At 45.6% G+C, this 24,869-nt stretch overlaps 1 protein-coding gene across 8 annotated transcripts in view; it reads left to right on the forward strand.

Annotated features, from left to right (window-relative positions):
• Window positions 1–24,869, forward strand: part of CADPS2 (calcium dependent secretion activator 2) — a 1,861,089-nt gene that overhangs the window by 1,692,602 nt on the left and 143,618 nt on the right. For all 8 annotated transcript variants that reach the window (XM_069229895.1, XM_069229888.1, XM_069229890.1 and 5 more), the window contains one exon: window positions 17,562–17,669. In XM_069229895.1, the coding sequence (XP_069085996.1) occupies window positions 17,562–17,669 (108 nt within the window). The remainder of the gene's footprint in view (window positions 1–17,561; window positions 17,670–24,869) is intronic.

Below are 24,869 nucleotides of genomic sequence, written 5' to 3' on the forward strand. Positions count from 1 at the left end.
GCGACTTATTCTATGGTAGTCAGTAAGGGTGGCTGAGGTCCTTGGCCTTGAGCTGCCTACTGTACAGGTCAGGTCAAATCTCCTGATAGCCAGTGGCTTCCACATCTAAGCCCCTTCTGCCATTCAATGAAGCCCTCACAGATGTCCACTTGGGTACTTGGTCCAAACCCAACACAGGGGCTCCTGTGAACAGGACGATCGCACATCGCTATCGGCTTGCCCCGAACGACCCTAAATTCCTGTCCCAAGACCCCACACCTGAGAGCCTTGTCATCGAGACTTCCTCTTCCTCTGGCGCATTCCCTTCTGCACCCCCAAATAGGGAATTAAAAAGGCTGGAACAATTTGGGAAGAAGATGTTTTCTCCCTCCAGTCTCACGCTGCTGTCTGTGAACACCACATGTCTTTTGGGCCGCTATATCCACTCTCTGTGGGATATGGTTGTGCAAGTTCAGCTGTATATACCAGAGGAGGCCCGTGCAATCGTCTCCCAAGCTGTCACCGATGGGAGAGATGCGGCGAAGTTCACGTTCCAATGTGGGCTTGACACTACTGACTCCCTAGACAGATCGGTTGTGACGACAGTGGACTTGAGGCACCACACCTGGTTGCGTACTTCTGGTTTTTCGGGGGTTGACCAACCATCCCTTATGGACATGCCCTTTGATGGCTCCCATTTCTTTGGAGACAAGGTGGACTCGGCCTTGGAGAGGTTCAAGGACTCCCGGGCTACGGCTCGGTCCCTTGGCCTTTCCACTACCCTTCACCCCCAACAGTCCACCTTTTAGCCCTTTTGTGGCCACGGAAGGGGCTCCCTGTTGCGTCCCCAACACAGCCACCATGCCACCCATGCTGTTCAGCCACTGCGTGGCCGGGGACGTGGAATCCCACGTGGGCGTGGAACAGGGAACCAGAGGTCTGCCCAGTCCATCCCTGCTGAAGCCTCCAAACCCTCATAGTCTGTCCCCTCATTCCGTTCCAGTTGGCAGCAGGATTTGCCATCACCTGCCCCACTGGGAATCCATCACTACGGACAGGTGGGTTTTGCAAATAGTTCGAAAGGGCTATTCCTTCCCCTTTGAGTCTGCCCCACCAGCCATGCCTCCATCAGTCAGCCACCTTCCAGAGGCTCATTTGGCACTTCTTCCCCAGGAAGTCACAGCTCTCTTGGCCAAGGTAGCCATAGACAAGGTCCCTGTGTCAGAAGTAGGTCGTGATTGTTATTCCAGTTACTTTCAAATGCCGACAAAAAGGACAAGGGCTTGCATCCTATCCTAGACCTGTGGGACCTCAATTACTTCCTCAAGAAGGAGAAATTCAAAATGCTCACCCTGTCTCAGGTTCTGTCTGCCTTAGACTCAGGAGACTGGATGGTAGCTTTGGACTTGCATGACGCCTATTTCCACATTCCCATCCTGCGTGCTCACAGACGTTACCTGCGATTCATGGTAGGTCATGAGCACTTTCAGTTTACCGTGCTCCCCTTCGGCCTTACCAGCCCCCGTACGGTGTTATCTAAAGTAATGGCTATGGTTGCAGCTCATCTGCGCCAGTTAGGGGTTTCAGTCTTCCCCTACCTCGACGACTGGCCGAAAGTCGTCTCCCACCTTTAGACTATGGCGAAGCTCCTGCGCACGCTGGGGTTCACTATAAACATGCTAAAATCACACCTGACTCCCTCTCAGATGCGCCCTTTCATCTGAGCTGTTCTGGACACAGTGCAGTTTCTGGCTTATCCTCCCGAAAAGCAAATCAGAGATATTCAGGCTATGATTCCGATCTTTCAGCCTCTATCTTGGGTTTCAGTGGGACTGACTCCGAGGCTGCTGGGCCTCATGCATCCTGCTAGTGACACATGGCAGTTGGCATATGCGGGCTCTGCAGTGGGACTTGAAGTTCCAGTGTGCGCAGCATCGGGGAAATCTCTCTGACATGGTCCAGATCACGGAGAGGACTGCAAAAGACCTGCAGTGGTTGTTTTTGAATCCGTATTGGGTCCATGGCAGATTCCTCTCCCTTCCCAGCCTGATCTATCGATAGTGACAGATGCGTCACTTCTGGGTTGAGACGGCCACATGGGAGACGCGGAGATCTGAGGCCTCTGGTCTCCAGCGGAGTCTGGGCTCCATATCAATCTTCTGGAGCTCTGGGCGATCAGGTTTGCCTTGAAAGCATTTCTTCCCTCTCTCAAAGAGAAAGTAGTGCAAGTGTTCATTGACAACACTACCGCCATATGGAATGCAACAAAAAGGGCAGAGTAGGGCCCTGGACCCTTTGTCAGGAGGCACTATGCCTCTGGACATGGCTGGAACATCAGGGCATTACCCTTGTGGTTCAATATCTGGGCGGATCTCTGAACGCCAGAGCAGACCAACTCAGCCGTTGATGCAAAGCCGATCACGAATGGCATCTCCATCTAGAGGTAGCGCAAGGTCGCTTTCGGCATTGGGGAGAGCCTTGGTTAGATCTGTTCGCCTCCTCAGAGAACGGGCAATGTCAGCTGTTTTGCGCGTTGGAGTTTCCAAGGCGGCACTCGCTCGGGGAGTATGGTATCCAGAGCTATTGAGCATGGCCACCGATCCTCTACTCAGACTGCCTCTTCGGGCGGATCTTCTGTTGCAGCAACAGGGGACGGTTCTCCACCCGAATCTGTCCAATCTCTGCCTTCATGCGTGGAGATTGAGCGGCAGCAGTTGGCGACTTTTGACCTTCCACCTGATGTCTGCGATGTTATCTTGGCAGCCAGACGACCCTCCATTAACCCTTTAAATGCGTGGCTGACGCCCACACTACCTCCCTGGTGCGGGTAACGACCAGTGGCCGACACCAGGGAGGGGGTTAATAAATCCTCTGGTCCGTCGCACCAGAGGATTTTTGTTTTTTAATACCTGGGAGACACAGAAGCTTTTCCGTGACTCCCCCTGCCCCCCACCCACCCCTTTGTGACGTCAGGGGAAAACGGCCCCAAACTGCCTTCCCCACATTCGGGAAGGTCTCGTAAGAAGGGGAGACTCTCCCCTTTCTTACAAGGCCTTCCTGAAAGTGTTTCCTGGCACCCGAGGGGCCAGGAAACACCACTAGACACCAGGGATTTCACTTGGGGGGGGTGAGCCCCCTCGGAAAATGGGCCGCCGCCCCCCTCCGGGGGCATATTTAAAAAAAAAAATGGTAGGTGTCCCCTGGGGTGGCACGATCGCTCTCGATCGCACCCCCCCCAGGGGCTAAATTTTATTTTTAAAAAAAAAGAAGAAAAAGAAATGGACAGGGGGTCGTCCGTGGGCAGGGCGACCCCCTGTGGGGGCAACATTTTTTTTTTTAGTTGTTGTATGGATTCATTGGGGGCCAACTACTAAAAAAAAATATAGATCTATATATATAGATATATCTATGTAGATATATCTAGCTACATGGATATATCTATAGATAGATCTATATATATATATATATATATATATATATATATATATATATATATATATATATATATATAGATATATCTATGTAGCTAGATATATCTATATAGAGATAGATCTATATATATGTATATATATATGTTAGAAATGGGGTCTTTGGTTGACAGTCAGGTTACCCCCTGTTCAAGCAAGGACCCTCACTCTAGTCAGGGTAAAAGAGAATCACCCTCAGCTAACCCCTGCTTACCCCCTTGGTAGCTTGGCAGAGCAGTAGGCTTAACCTCAGAGTGCTAGGTGTAAAGTATTTGTACCAACACACACAGCAACTTAATGAAAACACTACAAAATGACACAACACCAGTTTAGAAAAATAGGAAATATTTATCTAAACAAAACAAGACCAAAACTACAAAAATCCGACATACACAAGTCAAGTTATGAATTTTTTAAGATTAAACTCAAAAATAGAGCTTAGAAACAAAAATGCTTCAATGAGACGTTAACACGGCGTCGTGACGGAGTCGTTCCCAACAAGCCGACACCAGCGGCGCCGGACACGGAGTCGTGTAGACCCCCAAGTACAGTACCTTTGGTGTAGAGTGAAAATAAGCCGAGGCGCGAAGTCAGGAATCGCGGCGTCTGTGCAAAACGTTGAATCCGTGCACTTCAAGCGGCGTCAGTCACGACGTGGTGCGGCGACTTCCACGGAGTCGCGGACTTCAGCGGGGCTGCTGCAGCGACGGGCCTGCGAAGAGTGTCGCGTTCCAGCGAAGGTCACGGCGTCAGGTGCAGGCGGCGTTACCGGATTCAGCAGCGGCGTCGGTCCGAAGTCGATTTCCTTGGATTTCCACCAGCTTTCCTTTCAAGGGCCCAGGGACTGGGTAGGGCACCACTTGTCAGAGCAGGAGTCTCTCCAGAGACTCCAGGTGCTGGTAGAGAGAAGTCTTTGCTGTCCCTGAGACTTCAAACAACAGGAGGCAAGCTCTAAATCAAGCCCTTGGAGATTTCTTCACAAGATGGAAGGCACACAAAGTCCAGTCTTTGCCCTCTTACTCTGGCAGAAGCAGCACTGCAGGAAAGCTCCACAAAGCAGTCACAGGCAGGGCAGCACGTCTTCCTCAGCTATCAGCTCTTCTCCAGGCAGAGGTTCCTCTTGGTTCCAGAAGTGTTTCTAAAGTCTGTAGATTTGGGTGCCCTTCTTATACCCATTTTAGTCTTTGAAGTCACCTTTCTTCAAAGGGGACTCACACCTACTTGTGAAATCCTGCCTTGCCCAGGCAAGTCATCAGACACACAGCAGGGGGTTGGAGCCGGCATTGTCAGAGGCAGGCACAGTCCTTTCAGATGAGAGTGACCACTCCACCCCTCCCTCCTAGCAGAGATGGCTAATCAGGAAATGCAGGTTACACCCCAGCCCCCTTTGTGTCACTGTCTGGTGTGAGGTGAAAAACAACCCAACTGTCAAACTGACCCAGACAGGGAATCCACAAACACGGCAGAGTCACAGAATGGTTTAAGCAAGAAAATGCTCACTTTCTAAAAGTGGCATTTTCAAACGCACAATCTCAAAATCAACTTTACTAAAAGATGTATTTTTAAATTGTGAGTTCAGGGACCCCAAACTCCACATGTCCATCTATTCTCTAGGGGAATCTACACTTTAATCATATTTAAAGGTAGCCCCCATGTTATCCTATGAGAGAGACAGGCCTTGCAACTGTGAAAAACGAAATTGGCAGTATTTCACTGTCAGGACATATATACCACACTACTATATGTCCCACCTTATCCATACACTGCACCCTGCCCTTGGGGCTACCTAGGGCCTACCTTAGGGGTGCCTTACATGTAAGAAAAGGGAAGGTTTAGGCCTGGCAAGTGGGTACGCTTGCCAAGTCGAATTTACAGTGTAAAAATACACTTACAGACGCTGCAGTGGCAGGTCTGAGACATGATTACAGGGTTACTTGTCTGGGTGGCACAACCAGTGCTGCAGGCCCACTAGTAACATTTGATTTATAGGCCCTGGCACCTCTAGTGCACCTTACTAGGGACTTACTAGTAAATCAAATAGGCCAATCATGGATAAACCAATTACATACAATTTACACGGAGAGCAAATGCACTTTAGCACTGGTTAGCAGTGGGAAAGTGCTCAGAGTTCAAAAGCCAACAGCAACAGGTCGGAAAAAATAGGAGGCAGGAGGCAAAAAGACTGGGGATGACCCTGCATGAGCAAAAGTCCAACAATATATATATATATATATATATATATATATATATATATATATATATATATATATATAGATCACTTTTGTCAATACATGTGTGGTGTTTCCCTGGGGGCTGCGATCGGCCCCCAGGAAAACCAGACCCACATATAAAAGTGATATATATATATATATATTTATATATATTTATATATATATATTTGCCACCAGTTGTCTTGCAGTTGCAGCTTGCGTCTTCAAAGCAATGCACATACTTCAACTGGCGTATTTCAAATGTAGCTTTTAGGCAGCAATAAAAAAGTCAAGTAAGTATTGTGATTATGTTTCTGCTACAAAAGGATCAGACTTTTGTCTAGTGGCAGTTTTAGTGCCATAAAGAAGCGCAGAAGGTTTATATGCCTACTGCAAAGAGCAAATCTGTATTTTATGTAAATAACTGAGTACATTAGTAAAGTCAGCCATTACCTGCGCTATAATACAAATGAAATGTATGTGCGGGGTGGGGGGGGCGGCTATGGAGAGATGAAGGGCACTTTTGATGGGTGGTAATGAGGGAATCCGAGGAGGAGGGAGTGGGAGCACCAATAATGATTGTTGGACTGGGCGCAGGAGGTGTTAAAGACTGTGACGATTGGTATGTGACAAGATGTTTTTTGAGTGTCTTGAAAGAACGTGCTGATTGAGGGAAGAAGCGCAGGTAAGGTGGCCTCTACTGTTGCACGTATCTCACACACACCATCGATTTTGTGACTGTCTACGTAGGCTAGTGTTTTAGAGCAACAGTTTAGCCAATAGCAGAGATGGCATCTTGATGGATGACTGCTGCCATCACTTGGGTTATAGAGGACAGCTCTGACATAGGATCAGAGACTGAGACATCAGATACTGAGACAGCATCTGAGGGATAGGACAATGGCGCAGACTCTGGGAGTGATTTTTCAGTCGGAGGAGTCCCATTCGATAACTCCTCTTCCAGTAAATTATGAGGGAGGTTATGAGGACAGTCCTGCTGTCTCTTCGCAAGCACAGTCTGTGCAACAGGGTAATAGTGGGTTAGCCCAACCCAGAGAGCAGGTGAGTGCAGCGGCAAGCAGAGAGACAGAGTGCTCTCTTGGGAGCTTCCCAATTTAGTTTAGCCCCAAATTCCACCGCCCAAATCTTATTGTGGAGACATCAATCATAAAACAAACTGGTTTTGTGAGGCAGGCACCTGTGTTTTTGGTCCTGGGTTCGGCGGACATATAGAGAAACATACTAAACCCAAACAGTTCTGGAAACTAGACATCCGGGGAGTCCACAGAGGTGTGACTTGTGTGGATCCCCCAAAGTTTTCTTACCCAGAATACCTTGCAAAGCTGAAATGTTGAATAAAAACTCTATTTTTCTCGCATTTCTGTCACACAAACTACAGGAATATGCTGGGATCCACACAATTCCTACCACCCAGTGATTCCTCACCTGTCCTGATAAAAACACTACCCCACTTGAGTGCCTATACCTAGTGCCTGCGTCAGGAATGGATCACCCCAGGGTCAACAGCTGCCTCATGTAAGGACCAACATTGACCGTTGTGTGATCTATTCCTGCCGCGGGCACCAGGCCTACCCACACAAGTGAGGTACCATTTTTATAGGGAGACTTGGGGGAACGCTGGGTGGAAGGAAACTTGTGGCTCCTCTCAGATTCCAGAACTTTCTGTCACCGAAATGTGAGGAAAAAGTGTTTTTTTAAGCCACATTTTGAGGTTTGCAAAGGATTCTGGGTAACAGAACCTGGTCAGAGCCCCACAAGTCACCCCATCTTGGATTCCCCTAGGTGTCTAGAGTTCAAAAATGCCAAGGTTTGCTAGGTTTCCCTAGGTGCCGGCTAAGCTAGTGGCCAAAATCCACAGCTAGGCACTTTGCCAAAAAACAGGTCTGTTTTCTTTGGGAAAATGTTATGTGTCCACGTTGTGTTTTGGGGCATAACCTGTCGCGGGCGCTAGGCCTACCCACACAAGTGAGGTACCATTTTTATCAGGAGACTTGGGGGAACGCTGGGTGGAAGGAAATTTGTGGCTCTTCTCAGATTCCAGAACTTTCTGTCACCGAAATGTGAGGAAAAAGTGTTTTTTTAAGCCACATTTTGAGGTTTGCAAAGGATTCTGGGTAACAGAACCTGGTCAGAGCCCCACAAGTCACCCCATCCTGGATTCCCCTAGGGGTCTGGTTTTCAAAAATGGCAAGGTTTGCTAGGCTTCCCTAGGTGCCGGCTGAGCTGGAGGCCAAAATCCACAGCTAGGCACTTTGCAAAAAACAGGTCTGTTTTCTTTGGGAAAATGTTATGTGTTCACGTTGTGTTTTGGGGCATAACCTGTCGCGGGCGCTAGGCCTACCCACACAAGTGAGGTACCATTTTTATCAGGAGACTTGGGGGAACGCTGGGTGGAAGGAAATTTGTGGCTCTTCTCAGATTCCAGAACTTTCTGTCACCGAAATGTGAGGAAAAAGTGTTTTTTTAAGCCACATTTTGAGGTTTGCAAAGGATTCTGGGTAACAGAACCTGGTCAGAGCCCCACAAGTCACCCCATCCTGGATTCCCCTAGGGGTCTGGTTTTCAAAAATGGCAAGGTTTGCTAGGCTTCCCTAGGTGCCGGCTGAGCTGGAGGCCAAAATCCACAGCTAGGCACTTTGCAAAAAACAGGTCTGTTTTCTTTGGGAAAATGTTATGTGTTCACGTTGTGTTTTGGGGCATAACCTGTCGCGGGCGCTAGGCCTACCCACACAAGTGAGGTACCATTTTTATCAGGAGACTTGGGGGAACGCTGGGTGGAAGGAAATTTGTGGCTCTTCTCAGATTCCAGAACTTTCTGTCACCGAAATGTGAGGAAAAAGTTTTTTTTGGCCAAATTTTGAAGTTTGCAAAGCATTCTGGGTAACAGAACCTGGTGAGAGCCCCACAAGTCACCCCATCCTGGATTTCCCTAGGTGTCTAGTTTTCAAAAATGCACAGGTTTGGTAGGCTTCCCTAGGTGCCGGCTGAGCTACAGGCCAAAATCTACAGCTAGACACTTTGCAAAAAACACGTCAGATTTCAATGTAAAAATGTGATGAGTCCGTGTTGCGTTTCCTGTCGCGAGCATTAGGCCTACCCACGCAAGTGAGGTACCATTTTTATAGGGAGACTTTGGGGAACACAGAATAGCAAAACAAGTGTTATTGCCCCTTGTCTTTCTCAACATTTTTTGCTTCCAAATGTAAGACAGTGTGTAAAAAAGACGTCTTATTTGAGAAATGGCCTGTAATTCACATGCTAGTATGGGCACCCCGGAATTCAGAGATGTGCAAATAACCACTGCTTCTCAACACCTTATCTTATGGCCATTTTGGAAATACAAAGGTTTTCTTGATACCTATTTTTCACTCTTTATATTTCAGCAAATGAATTGCTGTATACCCGGTATAGAATGAAAACCCATTGCAAGGTGCACCTCATTTATTGGCTCTGGGTACCTAGGGATCTTGATGAACCTACAAGCCCTACATATCCTTGCAACCAGAAGAGTCCAGCAGATGTAACGGTATATTGCTTTAAAAAATCTGACATTGCAGGAAAAAGAGTAAAACGTGGAGAAAAATTGCAGTTTTTTCTGCTCATTTTCAATATTTTTTTTATTTCAGCTGTTATTTTCTGTAGGAAAACCTTGTAGGATCTACACAAATGACCCCTTGCTGAATTCAGAATGTTGTCTACTTTTCAGAAATGTTTAGCTTCCCGGGATCCAGCATTAGTTTCACACCCATTCCTGTCACTAACTGGAAGGAGGCTGAAAGCACCAAAAATAGTAAAAATGGGGTATGTCTTGGTAAAATGCCAAAATTGTGTTGAAAAATGTGGTTTTCTGATTCAAGTCTGCCCGTTCCTGAAAGGTGGGAAGATGGTGATTTTAGCAAAAGAAACCCTTTGTTGATGCCATTTTCAGGGAAAAAACTACAAGCCTTCTTCAGCAGCCCTTTTTTCCCATTTAAAAAAAAAAAAAAACCTTTCACTGTATTTTGGCTAATTTCTTGGGCTCCTCCAGGGGAAACCACAGACTCTGGGCACCATTAGAATCCCTAGGATGTTGGAAAAAAAGGACGCAAATTTGGCGTGAATAGCTTATGTGGACACAAAGTAATGAAGGCCTAAGCACGAACTACCCCAAATAGCCAAAAAAGGGCTCAGCACTGGGGGAAGGGGGGGGGGGGGGGGGGGGGGAAGGCCCAGCAGCTAAGAGGTTAAAACTGTATATGCCTGTTGCTTGCATAAATTTGTGCATGGTGTACCAACAAATCTGTTGATCCCCTCTCTGCTCCTCTTTCTGAAGTTATTTTGTTAATTCTTTCTTTAGTCGCAGGGCTCCGCTTTGGCCGCCCCTTAAAGGGTATTTATTGTCTATTTCGGCCTTTCTTAGGTTACCTGATCAGCCCTCACTCTTTAAGTCTCCTATTGTCAATCAGTTCTTTAAATGTCTCACCCATTTATTTCCTCCCACTCCATTTATCATGCCTCAGGGGACCTCAATCTTGTCCTTACTTACTTAATGTGTACTCCCTTTGAGCTGATGCACAATTGCCCATTATGGCTCCTCACTTTCAAAACTGTCTTTCTTGTTATCATCACTTCTGCTCACAGAGTAAGTGAGCTTCAAGCTCTTTCTTCAAAGCCTCCATTCTTGTCTGCACCCTGACAAAGTGGTGTTGCGCACTAAGGCTTCCTTCCTTCCCAAGGTTGTTATGCCTTTTCATGTAGGCAGGTACATCATTTTGCCTAGTTTTTACGCACCCCCACATCCTTCTCATGAGGAGGGACTCCAGTGTCTGGACCCAAAAAGAGCATTGGCGTTCTATCTAAATCGTACTAATGATTTCCGGGTGGACGATTAACTCTTTGTTTGATATGTGGGTGCGAAGAAAGAGAAGGTGGTGCAAAAACGTACCATGTCTCGATGGGTACTTCTTCACATAAAGATGTGCTATGCTTTTGGCAAAGAAGCAACTGCCTAAGAGCTTGCACACTCATTCCAACAGAGCGACTGCTGCTTCCACTGTGTTAGCACGCAGAGTTCCTGTCCTCGATATCTGCCAGCCAGCTACGTGGGCATCCCTGTACACGTTTGCAAACATTACTGCCTGGACAATCAGGTCCGTGAGGACGACTACTTTGGTCGTTCGGTCATGCAGGACTTTCTAGTATGATTTTGGTTCGCAGCCCACCTCCCAGAATGGTATTGCTTGGGTATCTATTCTTAGGTAAGTAATCTTCAACTAGAAGTCTCTATCAGATGTACATGTTACTTACCTTCAGTAATGTAATATCTGCCAGAGACATATTCTAGTTGCAGATACCTTACTGACCCACCCATCCTCCCCGCTCGCCAACTAATTTCTAGGGACAGTGTAGGAAGTTGGCTCTGTATATACTATCTCAAGGTAAGAGATAGTGTGCATAGAGTCCAAGGGTTCCCCTTAGAGGTAAGATAGTGGCAAAATTAGATAATTCGAATGCTCTATTTTGTGGTAGTGTGGTCGAGCAGTAGGCTTATCAGAGGGTAGTGTTAAGCATTTGTTGTAAACACACAGGCAATAAATGAGGAACACACACTCAAAGACTTAACTCCAGGTCAATAGTTTTTTATATAGAAATAGCAACTCACGAGATTCAAGATTTGAAGTAAATACATAAAATGCAAGATACTCCAAACAGGTAAGTAAGGAACTCTGGATTAGAGCAGTAACATACACAGTTTTAATTAAAATGGCAATAAGCTATTTTAAAAGTGAGCACGGTGCAAAAATCAACAGTTCCTGGGGGAGGTAAGTAAGGTTAAGTTTCTGAGGTAAGTACAGCACTTACAAGTTCAGTTTCCTGGGCATAGGCAGCCCACCGTTGGGGGGTTCAGGGCAATCCCAAAGTCACCTCACCAGCAACACAGGGCTGGTCAGATGCATAGGTCAAAGGAGGGCCCAAAACACATAGGTGCCTACGGAGAACGGGGTGCTCCGGTTCCAGTCTGCCAACAGGTAAGTAGCTGTGTCTTCGGAGGGCAGACCAGGGGGGTTTTGTAGAGCACTGGGGGGGGGGGGGGGACACAAGTAGGCACAAAAAACACACCCTCGGCGGCACAGGGGCGGCTGGGTGCAGTGGGCTTAGCAGGAGTCGGTTTTTCAGTAGGAATCAATGGAGGGACCCGGGGGTCACTCTAGCGGTGCAGGCAGGGCTTCTCGGGCCAGCCACCAACTGTGCTAGGCAGAGGGTCGCCTGATGGTCACTCCTGCACTGGAGTTCGGGTCCTTCTGGTCCTGAGGGCTGCGGGTGCAGTGCTTGGTCCCGGCGTAGGGTTCTTTGTTTCAAGCAGTCTCGGTCAGGGGGAGCCTCTGGATCCTCTCTGCATGCGTCGCCATGGGAAAGCAGGGGGGTCGTCTCAGGTTACTCACAAGGTTGTAGTCGCCTGGGAGTCCTCCCTGCAATGTTGGTTCTCTGGAGCTCGAGCCGGGAACTTCGGGTGCAGAGTGTGAAGTCTCATGCTTCCGGCGGGAAGAGTGAAGTCTTTGAAAGTTGTTGCTGTTTTTGAACAGTGCTGCTGTTCTTGGGAGTTTCTTGGTCCTTCGGTTCAGGGCAGTCCTCTGAGGTTTTAGAGGTCTCTGGTCCCTGTCAGATGTGTCGCTGTGCATGTTCTTTGAGTCTGGAGACAGGCCGGTAGGGCTGAGGCCAAGTCAGTTGGTGACTCCGTCGTCTCTTCTGGGCTTTCAGGTCAGCAGTCCTTCTTGTTGTTGTAGGTTGCAGGAATCTGATTTCCTGGGTTCTGGGGTGCCCCTAAATACTAGATTTAGGGGGGTGTTTTGGTCAGGAGGGCAGTAGCCAATGGCTACTGTCCTGGAGGGTGGCTACACCCTCTTTGTGTGTCCTCCCTGAAGGGAGGGGGGCACATCCCTAATCCTATTGGGGGAATCCTCCAATCTCAAGATGGAGGATTTCTAAAGGTAGGGGTCACCTCAGCTCAGGACATGTTAGGGGCTGTCCTGACTGGTGGGTGACTTCTCCTTGTTTTTCTAATTATCTCCTCCAACCTTGCTGCCAAAAGTGGGGGCAGTGGCCGGAGGGGCGGCCATCACCAGTAGCTGGGATGCCCTGGGGTGCTGTAACAAAAGGCATGAGCCTTTGAGGCTCACCACTAGATGTTACAGTTCCTGCAGGGGGAGGTGAGAAGCACCTCCACCCAGTACAGGCTTTGTTCTTGGCCACAGAGTGACAAAGGTACTCTCCGCATGTGGCCAGACACTCGTCTGGTTGGGGCAGGCTGGCAGAAACTGGTCAGCCTAGCACTAGGAGTCAGACTGGTATTCAGGAGGCATCTCTAATATGCCCTCTGGGTGCATCTTACATTAAATCCCACACTGGCATCAGTGTGCATTTATTGTGCTGAGAAGTTTGATACCAAACTTCCCAGATTTCAGTGTAGCCATTATGGAACTGTGAAGTTTGTGTTTGACAAACTCCCAGACCATAAACTCTTTATGGCTACCCTGCACTTGCAATGCCTAGGGTTTTGCTTAGACAATGTAGGGGTATAGTGCTCATGCACATATGCCCTCACCTGTGGTATAGTGCACCCTGCCTTAGGGCTGTAAGGCATGTTAGAGGGTTGACTTACCTATGTCACAGGCAGTGTGAGGTTGGCATGGCACACTGAGGGGAGTGCCATGTCGACTTAGTCATTTTCTCCCCACCAGCACACACCAGCTATGAGGCAGTGTGCATGTGCTGAGTGAGGGGTCCCCAGGGTGGCATAAGACATGCTGCAGCCCTTAGAGACCTTCCCTGGCATCAGGGCCCTTGGTACCAGGGGTACCATTTACAAGGGACTTATCTGGGTGCCAGGGCTGTGCCAATTGTGGGAACAAAGGTACAGTTTAGGGAAAGAACACTGGTGCTGGGGCCTAGTTAGCAGGGTCCTAGCACACTTTCAATCATAACTGGCATCAACAAAAGGCAAAAGGTCAGGGGGTAACCATGCCAAGGAGGCATTTCCTTACAGATAGGGATTCCCCCTTCAGGTCCTTAGCTCTGGCGCTCCAATCTCAGTGTTCTTAGCGGCTCTGTGCTTTGGCGTGGAAAGTCGTTAAAAGAAACAGACGTCACTGCTCTGAGGTGGCGTCTATATATTACTCCCAATGCCATCACGGCAACTACGAAGTCCGCGGAGTCGAATGCCGCCACATACCAACAAGCAAGGGTATTGCTCAGGGACAAGATCTCTGAATCCAGTCTGATGCCTGGGGGAAAATTCTTAGATAAGGAATCTGCAACTAGAATCTGTCTCTATCAGTTATTTTGTTACCGAAATGTATGTTAGAAATGAGATCTCTAGTTGGCAGTCAGTTTACACCCTGTCCAAGTCCAAGTAGGGCTCTTTGCTCTAGACAGGGTAATGGAGATACCCAACTCAGATAACCCCTTCTCACCCCCTTGGTTGCTTGGCACAAGCAGTCAGGCTTATCTTAGAGGCATTGTGTAAAGTATTTGTACAACACACACACAGTAACAGTGAAAACATCACAAAGGACTCCACACCAGCTTAGAAAAATAGCCTATATTTATCTAAATAAAACAAGACCAAAATGACAAAAATCCAAAAAAATACAAGCAAAGATATGATTTTTTAGAGTAAAAAGAGTCTTAGTCCATAGAAATGAGTTTTAGCACAAAGTACCTGCTATGCGCCAAAAATAAAGCTGCACCGGCAAGCGTGCATCGGAAAAGCAAGCAATGCTTTGATTCCTTACACGCAAGTGAGGCCATGCATCGATTCTTCCTCCACCGGATAAGCGATGTGTTGATTCCCTACTCGCAAGTGAGGCTGTGCATCGATTCTTTCTCCACCGAGTAGGTGATACCTCGATCTTTGCCTTGCAGGGAAGAGATGTGTTGAATTCCGGACAAGCAGCCTCGGGGTCGTCCGGTGATGTTGAAGATTTTGACTGCCAGGGACAATGCATGGAGAATCCAGAAGCAGGGCAGCAATGAATCCGCGCTGAACTGGTACCGCATCGATTTCACTGCCGCTGCATCGATTTTTTTCAGCCGGGGTGCAGGTGGTGCATTGATTTTTCTGCTGCTTGGCTTCGGTGTGTGGATTTTCACCTTGGGTCCTTTCATTGGCCCAGGGACTAGATGTGGCACCACTTGGCAGGATAGGGGTCTCAGCAAGAGAGCCAGGTGCTGGCAGATGAAGTCTTTGATGGCTCTGAGTCTTCAGAACAGGGGGCAAGTTCAGTCCACGCCCTTGGAGAAACCTCAGAAGCAGGATTTCAGAAAGCATTGTCCAGTACGTTCCCTCTTATGGCAAATGCAGCAGGCCAGCAGAGCAAAGCAACAGGCAGAGTGGCAGGTTCTCCTCAAGCATCAAGCTCTTCTCCTTGGAAGAGGTTCCTCTTGATCCAGAAGTAATCTAAAGTTGTGGGGTCAGCAGTCCAATACTTATAGTCATCTCTGCCTTTGGAGTAGGGAAATTTCAAAGGAAGGTCTTTGCACTGCACAAGACCCTTCATCTTCCTTTCCCTGCCCCAGACACACTCTAGGGTGTTGGAGACTGTGTTGTGTGAGGGCAGGCACAGCCCTTTCAAGTGCAGATGTCTGCTCCTCCCTCACACTCTAGCCCAGGAAGACTTATCAGGATATGCAGGACACACTTCAGCTCCCTTTGTGTCAGTGTCTAGAGTAAATTCATAAACAGCCCAACTGTCATTCTGACCCAGACGTGTATTCAGCAGCCAAGCAGAGGCACAGAATGGTTAAGCAAGAAAATGCCCACTTTCTAAAAGTGGCAGTTTCAAACAGACAGTCTAACAACCAACTCTACCATAGGATGCATTTTTACATTGTGAGTTCAGAGACCCCAAACTCTCCATCTCTATCTGCTCCCAATGGGAAACTGCACTTAAAAGATATTTATAGGCAGTCCCCATGTTAACCTATGGGATAGATAGGCCTGGCAATAGTGAAAACCGAATTTGGCAGTATTTCACTATAAGGACATGTAAAACACATCACTACATGTCCTACCTTTAAAATAACCAGCATCCTACCCACAGGGCTACCTAGGGCCTACCTTAAGAGTGAGTTACATCTAGTAAAAGGGAGGGTTTGGGCCTGGCATGTGGGTACATTTGACTGTCGACTTGGCAGTGCGCAACTGCACACAGACACTGCAGTGGCAGGTCTGAGACATGTTTACAGGGCTGCTCATGTGGATGGCACAATTAGTGCTGCAGGCCCACTAGCAGCACTTGATTTACAGGCCCTGGGCACCTCTAGTGCACTTTACTAGGGACTTACTAGTAAATGAAATATGCCAGTCATGAATAAACCAATCACCAATACAATGTAGATAGAGAGGATATACACTTTGGCACTGGTTAACAGTGATAAAGTGCCCAGAGTCCTAAAGCCAATAAAAACAGCCACGAAAAAGTAGGAGGAAGGAGGTAAAAAGTTTGAGGATGACCCTGCAAAAAGGGCCAGGTCCAGAGGTGTGCAGATTTTTCTTTCTACGGCACTAACCATAATTTCTATGACAAAATAAACCCCCTAAATTAAATGTTTTAAGTTTTACCAGTTTGATTCAATCAAGATGGCCTCAGGTGTGCCACACTTTTGTCATAGGTAAGACTGTTAGCTCTCTAGTTGGTCTTTAGAACACTATGGAAGGCTGTGGTAGGACACAAGGACACAAGGGAATCAACTGACAGGCTGCTCCTGTTAGAAGTACATGTTTTACTGAGAATGTTAGATTTCATTCTCTTATGGCTGAGAAGGACAGTGTGGATTTACAGAAAATATGCTCTCATTTTAGCTTCTGGAGCACCTTCCATAATCTCTATGGGGAAATCATGAAAAAACAGTTCTCTCTCAAACATGATTCATGAAATCCCAGCAGGGTAAAATCACCTTAGAACACAACACAATTCCTAAAATAATCATGGTACCATCAACAGATGATTTATATTGTAACTAAAGTTTATCACCCTTTATACGTTCTCCTTTTTGTGACCTTCAAAACCTGCCATTCACTACAATGCATTTCAGTGGGGTGCTATTATGTATATTGGTCCCAAGATGGCTGTCATCACTTTCTGGTTGAAGTGCTCACAGCCAATCAGATCTCACCATGAGATCTGTGCTTACTCTCCAACCAGATATACAAATTTCTTTTCCCTTTAATATCTCGAAAACTACTAAACAAATTTACATCAAATAAAAGCATCACTATCTGTGGAACAAAAATCTGGCTTTCTGCCAAATTTGGTGTAATTCCGTCCAGCGGTTTGGGCTGTAGTCCTATTCAAAACTCCAATGGGAATTAACATGGGAAACACACTTTTGTGCCACCCCCCCCTCACACCACTACCCCAACATGACAGATCAACCTGAAACTTTCCATGCACAACAACAAGAATCACTGGCACACCTTTTTTTGGAAAATTTAGTGAAGATTCATCAAGCTACATCAAAGATATAGGAAAGTCAAAAATGCTTCCCTTATGGAAACATGGTCCTAACTATAACTGCCTACTGGCAACAAACAGTAGGTAAAATATATATCTCATCATACTCTGAATACAGTTGTATCAAAGCCTGATCAGAAATAACGGTTGAGTCCAGTGATTTTGATGCCCTGGACCTTCTACATAGATTGTACCCCACCAACACCCTTGTTTCTGACTTGTGTTTTGGGATGAAGACCTGCACACTCCAGGAGGTGGTGCCATGGCTGATCATCCATGTGGTCCCTGCATAGAAATGGCTCTGTCAGAAATTGTTATGCAATAAATGTTGTGACACAGAGAAGAACATGCAACGTAGGTTTAATGTTGCTGTTTTCTGCTTCCTTCCACAGAAGCCTGGAATGGATCTAGCAGACACCTACATTATGTTTGTTCGTGAAAACCAAGACATTCTCAGAGAAAAAGTCAATGAGGAAATGTACGTGGAGAAACTGTTTGATGTAAGTACCTGTCCACGCCCATTGCAAGGCGCTTACATGTCAATGCTGCATAAAGAGAGCATGCTGCTTCTGAAGTATGGTTCTGATCTTGCTTCTTAATCGCCAGGCACTTCAGTAAATTGCGGCTCAATTTTACATCTACAAGAAACATCCTTATTTGAAATTCTTTTCCGCAAAGACATCCAAAGCAATACTATATTTTATTTTAGAGAAAAAAAACATATTTCCTGCTCATAATCATCGTCATCAAAGTTGTTTAATAGGTTGCAGAGGAAACGTCTCTTCCAATGAAATCCAAATAACTATGACTCTTTTTTCCTCCATTCCAGTTATGTGACATTGCTGAGTTTGCATGTTCCAGTGTGCCCTGTGGAAACAAGGCGGTGTGTTAGTGTAATGATTGCTTGCAATGCATGATAGGAATCTGACCATCCTCATTGATTATTCTGCAGTTCTCTGGGGAAACTATGAAACTTGCCTCCTAAAAAGTCTTACAGAATCCACGAAAAAGCACCAAAATCTGTCCTAAATCTTGTTAGTAGTCGTTTTTCTTCTGACCAGCCAGAACATGCAGTACAAAAAATTGTGGAATTAATAAGATACTTTTCTTTTTCACTTTGAACTACATAGTTGTAAACACAATCTTTATGCAGTTCATCTAAAAATGTGATGAATTGTGTGATTTAACGTCTCTCATATTCATTTAATCATCTGTGACTTAGGGACTGATTTAGAGTTTGGCAGACAGGTTACTACATCACAAATGTGACAGATATCTTGTCTGCAAGATTATGATTCCCATAGGGTCAAATGGGATTTTAATATGACGGATGGGATATTCATCTTGTTTGTGACACAATCCACCAAACTCTAAATCAGGCCCTTATTTTTTTCACCAAAGAATTCCAACTATTATTGTTTTTAGAAAATTTCTTCAACATAGACAAAAAGTGGCTTCATCAAATTAGCATGAAATTTTGGCTATTACCACCACTAAAATTTAATCAGATAACATAAGGAAGAGACAAACAGAATAGTAAAATGTTTAGGAAGCGATCTTTGCATAACTCCACATGTAATAACAATAAGTAGATAAGACTGTAGCACAGCTACTAAAATGGTTCTGGCCTAAGGCAAGTCAGATTACTTTTCATGCTCTCTTAAGACCGTAGGTGGACATCAGTGATGGTAGGGGTACTTAATAAGGTTGGGTGAGGCCCGAGAAATAAGAGCTCAAGTGAAGGCATTACTATAACTCGCATCCCACCATCACTTGGTGTAAAGCGGAAATGAGATGTGAATGAGAGACTGAATATATTTGTCAATGACCCTTTTCGTGATGTAATTATTCATATCGCACATCATGTAATGTTGTATTGTATGTGAAACAGTGTAGGGTACTCCTGGTGGTTAAGTGAGAACCGCAAGGCGGTAGCCAAGGTTAAGCTATTACCATAACTTGTTCTCTGAGCCAATTCGGGGGTAAGTGAGCTGCTAGGCCACAACTGTAGGGGTCATGGGTGTTTAACACCATACTCCCGGGTTCTTGATAACTATGGCCTTTCAAATCAGGCACTTAGTACAACCCTTATTGGTAAATGTGGGTGAGCTGTCCAAGGCCTACTTAGGGAGGTGGTGTGCAGTTAGTCATAACTCAACAATGTACACAATAACCCACCAATAGTTACGAATGTTCAGGCAATGAGTGATTTTAATAATCAATAAATATTTTATTCTTACAATAACACAAAACTGTGAAGGATCCTAATAATCCTAAAAGGTACAACACAGAACAAAAGACTATTCTACACTTGTATCACTAAGCTAAAGTGCTATCCTCCCTTGGGAGTCCTTAGCGCATGAATCGGGGATAACAGGTTGAAGTTTCACATGAATATGGAAGTGTCTTGAACTAACCCCACACAGCCAAGTGGGTCCTCATCTAGACAGTTTATGGGATCACTGTTGAGAAGTTTCTGTCCTATCCTTCCTATTTTCAACTGGCTCCACAGTTACAGCTTTTCCTGGGCCACAGGTGTATTCCATTCTGCCCAGACCCTTGTGATTGGTCCTCATGGGCTTCACATCCAGTCCCACCCCTCTTCCTAGGCACCTTCACAAGAATGACAGTATAGAAGTCAGTCTAGACAAACACTGGAGGTTGCATGTTGGGGTGGTTCGCACACCAGCTCAGAAGGACAGAATTCCAAGGATGGTGGTACCCCACAATTCAGATTCCTTTCAGTGCAATCTCTCCATGCTTGTTCACAGTACAGCCCAGTTACCCTCACTTCCGATGCTCATATGGTGAAGCCCTGCCACTCATTTATGTCCGCAACATGGACAAGTACATGATGATGGCAAAGCGATACTGGGGCACAACAATGTCAGCAGCGCTGACAGCGCAACTGAGGGCGGTTCTGTAGCAGAGTACCAGAAGGAGCACGTACTCCCTGGCTCATTTCTTTCACACCTGACCACAGCACTGGAATAGCTACTGCACACCTCAGCTCCACTGGGCAGTCCCATGTTGCGATGATGTCTAATGCACTCCACCACAGCTCATAGCTAGGCCCATCAACAGGCAGCTCTCTCTAAATTTCTTCTTTGGGAAGACACTTTGAAGAAAACATCTCTAGTGCTCTTCTTTCAGCTAAGAAGACCCCCATCCAAGGCAGATTCTCACCAGCAGGTTACAGTAGTCTGGGGTGATGGTTTCTCACCCCCTGGGGGAGCTAGCAAGCAGAGACTCCAGCCCTGGATATCAGAATTTTTCCTACTCCCTGGAGTTTGGAGCTTTCATTGGTTATATGAAATCTTGGAATACTGAGTGAAAGCTGCTGTCAATGTTTATACAGTCCATCCAGAAATCCCTTGCTGGTTCTGGGTCTCAGCCCACAAACTATAGAGAGGTCCACCATTTGGTGTATTTGGCTCCTGCTAAGTCAGTAAAAGTCTTTGGGGCATATGTATGAACACATTTTCCCATAGACACAGAATGGGTAAAACCCTTTGATACATCTGGCCCTTTGTTCTTAATAGCAGGGAGGAGGGTATACTTAAAGATCGCTCTCTGGACTATACACTAGACTGACACACAAGTAAGGGACACCCTTTACACTAGCAATCAGCTAGCTTTTGTCTTTTGGGGAGAACAAAAACAGACTATGCTTAGGGAACAACCCTACCCTTCAAAGACACAGATCTCTCCTGTCATGTCTTGCCACACTTGATGATTTCAGTAACTTTCAAAAGGAGAGCTCTGACTCAGGATTCTGTAGTTTGAATAGCCTGTCTAGTGGGTGAACCCATCTCCATTTTGTGTACAGTGCCCATAAAGTCAAATCAAAATGGATTATGCTGTGTTAGTAGGCTAAAATGGCACATATGCTCCTTGCACAATGCACCCATAGTATTAAGTCATGCACACATGCAAGCATGTACCCACTACACACACACACACACACAATTATACTGTAAGTCCTGGTTAAACTGAGCTGAACCAAAACTTTACAGTGACTGGTAGGCTACTTTCCTCCATGGGTATCCTGAAAATGCCTGTCCTAATATCAGCAATTCACTCTGACACTGCTATCAGTAACTTACGATTCAGTGAGGGGACAGTGGTCTCATTTCCTTCAGAAGGCATACTGGGTCCATTTCTCTGGACTACAAAGCCCCCTGTGGTTCACAACTCTTTACAGTACCTAGCAACAGTGGCTCTCAGTGCACACCCATGGTTGTCATGTGTGCTGAGACTAAAACAGATGTGCATTACTGGACAGAAACTTGCCTGCTGGTTCACTGAATGCAAAGGGTCATGACCATAATTCTTGCAGGGTACATTCTTGTTCCAATACTTGTGAATTTCATGTCTTTTTAGGTTTTGCCCAGTAGCAGTTATATCACCTAAATTAATCATATATAAACTTTAACTTTAATGTTTTTCATTTAATATTGTTTTTTATCTATGGCTCATCTTATGCTGAGATGACCCTTGTTACAAAAGATATGGTGCCCTTCTGGGAACAGGGTGCATGTCTACGATTTGCTGGCCTGGCCATCCTTCACACTCATTCTTCTAAAGCTGAAGGACGCCTAAAACAGTGAACAACTGTCCTTGCACCTCTGGGCCTTAAGTACCGATTGGGTAGGGGTATTTTTCCTCTCTCCACGTTGACTTCCTGTTTGTGCCAGGCAGAGGGTGTCTTTGTTTACTTGCACACAATCACAACGGGTGAAGGGTTTCTAATGCACTATTCTTTCAAGAGGTGGTGTGTGCCACTCCATCTTGGCACGGGGTGGTTGTGTTCTTGTTTAAACCCACCTTTGCCAAGAACAGGAGTTATTTAATGCCCGCCCGTTGGTGGTTAACGTTTATTTGTTCCCTTCCTTGGCCAAAGGTGGAGACAATGTTAGTCTGCTCTCCCACCTTGCTTAACTGCATGGGTAGTTTGTGTGAGAGTGAATATGAAGATGGAAGCACATTTATGAACCAGCGAAGGGAATATGTAGCACAGAAATATACAAACAACTCTGCTTATCTCAGAATCAATCATGGTCATATGTGGTTGACATCAACAATTTAAATACATAGTACAAAATATTTTCTTTTGCATTTATTCAAAATATCAACGTTTATAAAAAGAATTTCAGACAATATTCAATTATATATGTAAAAAAACCTACATGAACAAAATGAATTATTGAAAACCCCTTCTATATTTCCCCCATCAATGCACACACATTAAAAAAGAGTATCTGGACAGAAAATAGACAGTAATTCATCAGACTTCCCTATATTTAAATATATTGTAGTTATTACCAAGAGAATTAAAGTTGATCATAAATTGTGGGCGGTTCTAAAAAGAAGACACATAAACCACATACATAGATATTGTCAGGTTTATTCTCCAAATCCAGTAACAAACCATCACTGGTGTACTGGATATATATATATATACATATTACCTAGTGGCAGTGCCCACTAGGTAGGTATAGTTCGGACCTAGTTTCCATATAAATAGCGTTTTTTTTAGTTGCCTATATCTTTGCCGCCACTTGATGAATCTTTGTGAAACTTTCTAAAGAAAATTGCCAGTCACGTCAGCTGTTGTCTGTAAAGTTGTGGGGGTGATCCCTCTGTGGGGAAGTGGGGACGAGAAAAAGGAGGGATCCCAAAACATGTTTTCCCCATTAATTTTTCCATAGGGATTTTGAACAGGGGTAGCGCCGAAACTACTGGATGCAATTATACCAAATTTGGTAGAAAGGTAGGTCTTAGGCCAGAAAGAGACCTTTTTTGTTTTGGTGTAAATCCGTTCAATAATTTTTGGAGAAATTAAAGAAAATCTAAATTTGGATATCTAGGGACTCAAAGGATTTGCGACCCCTCCCGATCTCATGCTGAGACCTGATTGGCTGCCAACACTTCAACAAGGAAGCTGGTAAAGTTTTGGCAGCCATGTTGGGACTCGACTAAAGCTGAGTTCCTGAAATAAAGAATAAAAAATACATAAGGGGCCAGGGCACGAACACCTTGACCCCTTGGCTCTGGTGCTGGGGTCCCAAAGGGACCTCTGAGGGCTAAAAAGCATTTTTATTTTATTTTAATGGGGTCATGAATCTGCGGTAAAAGCCCCCCCTGGGCATTTTAGAAATTGGGTGCAGGGCGGGTGCTTGGGCTGCAAGCGCAAACCTGGGGATCACCACCTCCCCGAGTCTAATACTAAATATTGAAAAGGGAATCAATATCGGACCCTCAAGATCCCAGGGCGACCACCTCCCTGGGGCTTCAACGATGGAGGGGGGCCCGCGGCCCCCTTTGTGGAGTCACTGATTGCTCTGGGGACCGCCACCCGACAGGGCCGGCTCCTGCTTTGTCCTGGGTGCCCAACCACGGGACATAGCTGTTTGCTGTGGGTTAGCTGCAGCTTTGAAGTAAAACATTCTGGTTTCAGACAGTGGGACCAGTCAAGCAGAGATGAAGGGTTTGCTTCAACAAGCACAGAGCTGCTGTTAAAACAGCCCCTTGCTTGCTGAAGCAATGGCAGTGCAGGGAGGCCTGAGGCTTCCCCTGCGGTGCTAGATAGCCCATAAAGGGCATTTTGTTAAATAAATAAAAAAAAAAAAAAAAAACATGTTGGGACTGTGGGGGAGCGCTTGAGGGCTCCCTCGCTGTCCCAGATAGCCCATAAAGGGCTAAAATAAAAAAAAAGTGAAAAACAAACAAACTGCAAATAGCTCGGTGTGAAGGTCACAGACCATCACACTGGCCATTCAGGGTTCGAATCCAGCCAGACTTGTTTTCCTGTTTTTTTTTGTTGTTTATTTTTAACAACACCTCCCCAGGGCTAGACTGCCCTAAGGTAACTATAGCCCTCGCTGTGCACTGCTATTGACCCCACAAATTGCGGCACTCCTGACATCCTTGATATCATCATTGAAGATATCAATGTAATATTTGCAGTAAACTTTTTGTTGAAAAAACTGTGCATGGCGGGGGAGCGAGTTATAGTCACCTTAGGGCACGAGATATTGTTACTGGAGGTAACTCTAACTATAACTGGTGAATTTCTATGGTTTCATATGTTTAAAATGTGAGCCTAACTATAACATCCCTGTAGCCTTTGGTTTTTTAATAAATATATATATCCCATAACTCAAACATATAAATACTTATATATGTATAGCATCAACATAGTGGGAGGAGTAATAAAATGAAAAATGCCAAACTGCTGAAAAATACCAAATAGTCCGTAACACTACATAGAATAACAAGAAACAAATCCTTTACCTATAGAAAAAAAGAAAAGAAGGAAAAAACCAAGGAAATTAAAAAGGCAACATTACAACTTGTTGTTTCAAGAAGTGTACTGTTAAGGCACACAGGCTATAAGCAATGCCAAGACATTATTCACTTATGTTGTGGATAGTCCATATATAAAGTAATGTTGATTCATCAGATGACACAAGCTCCAGATCTAAACTCCAGTTGGCTCGATTCAATTCGGCCTATCACAAATTGAAACTCCAGTCCTTCAGTGCAGTTCAGTCGATGTTAATCGGTTTCAAATCACCCTCAGACCAGACAAAACGTGTTTTGTCCTGGGAAATATCCCACCGACTTTGTCAGGGCTGGTAATCAATGAAATCCCAATAGAGTATATCTGTCCAGTCTCTTCTGATTCTGAGTCCTTC

The sequence above is a fragment of the Pleurodeles waltl genome, chromosome 4_1 (genome assembly GCF_031143425.1).
Source record: "Pleurodeles waltl isolate 20211129_DDA chromosome 4_1, aPleWal1.hap1.20221129, whole genome shotgun sequence".
In the NCBI taxonomy this organism is placed as follows: Eukaryota; Metazoa; Chordata; class Amphibia; order Caudata; family Salamandridae; genus Pleurodeles; species Pleurodeles waltl.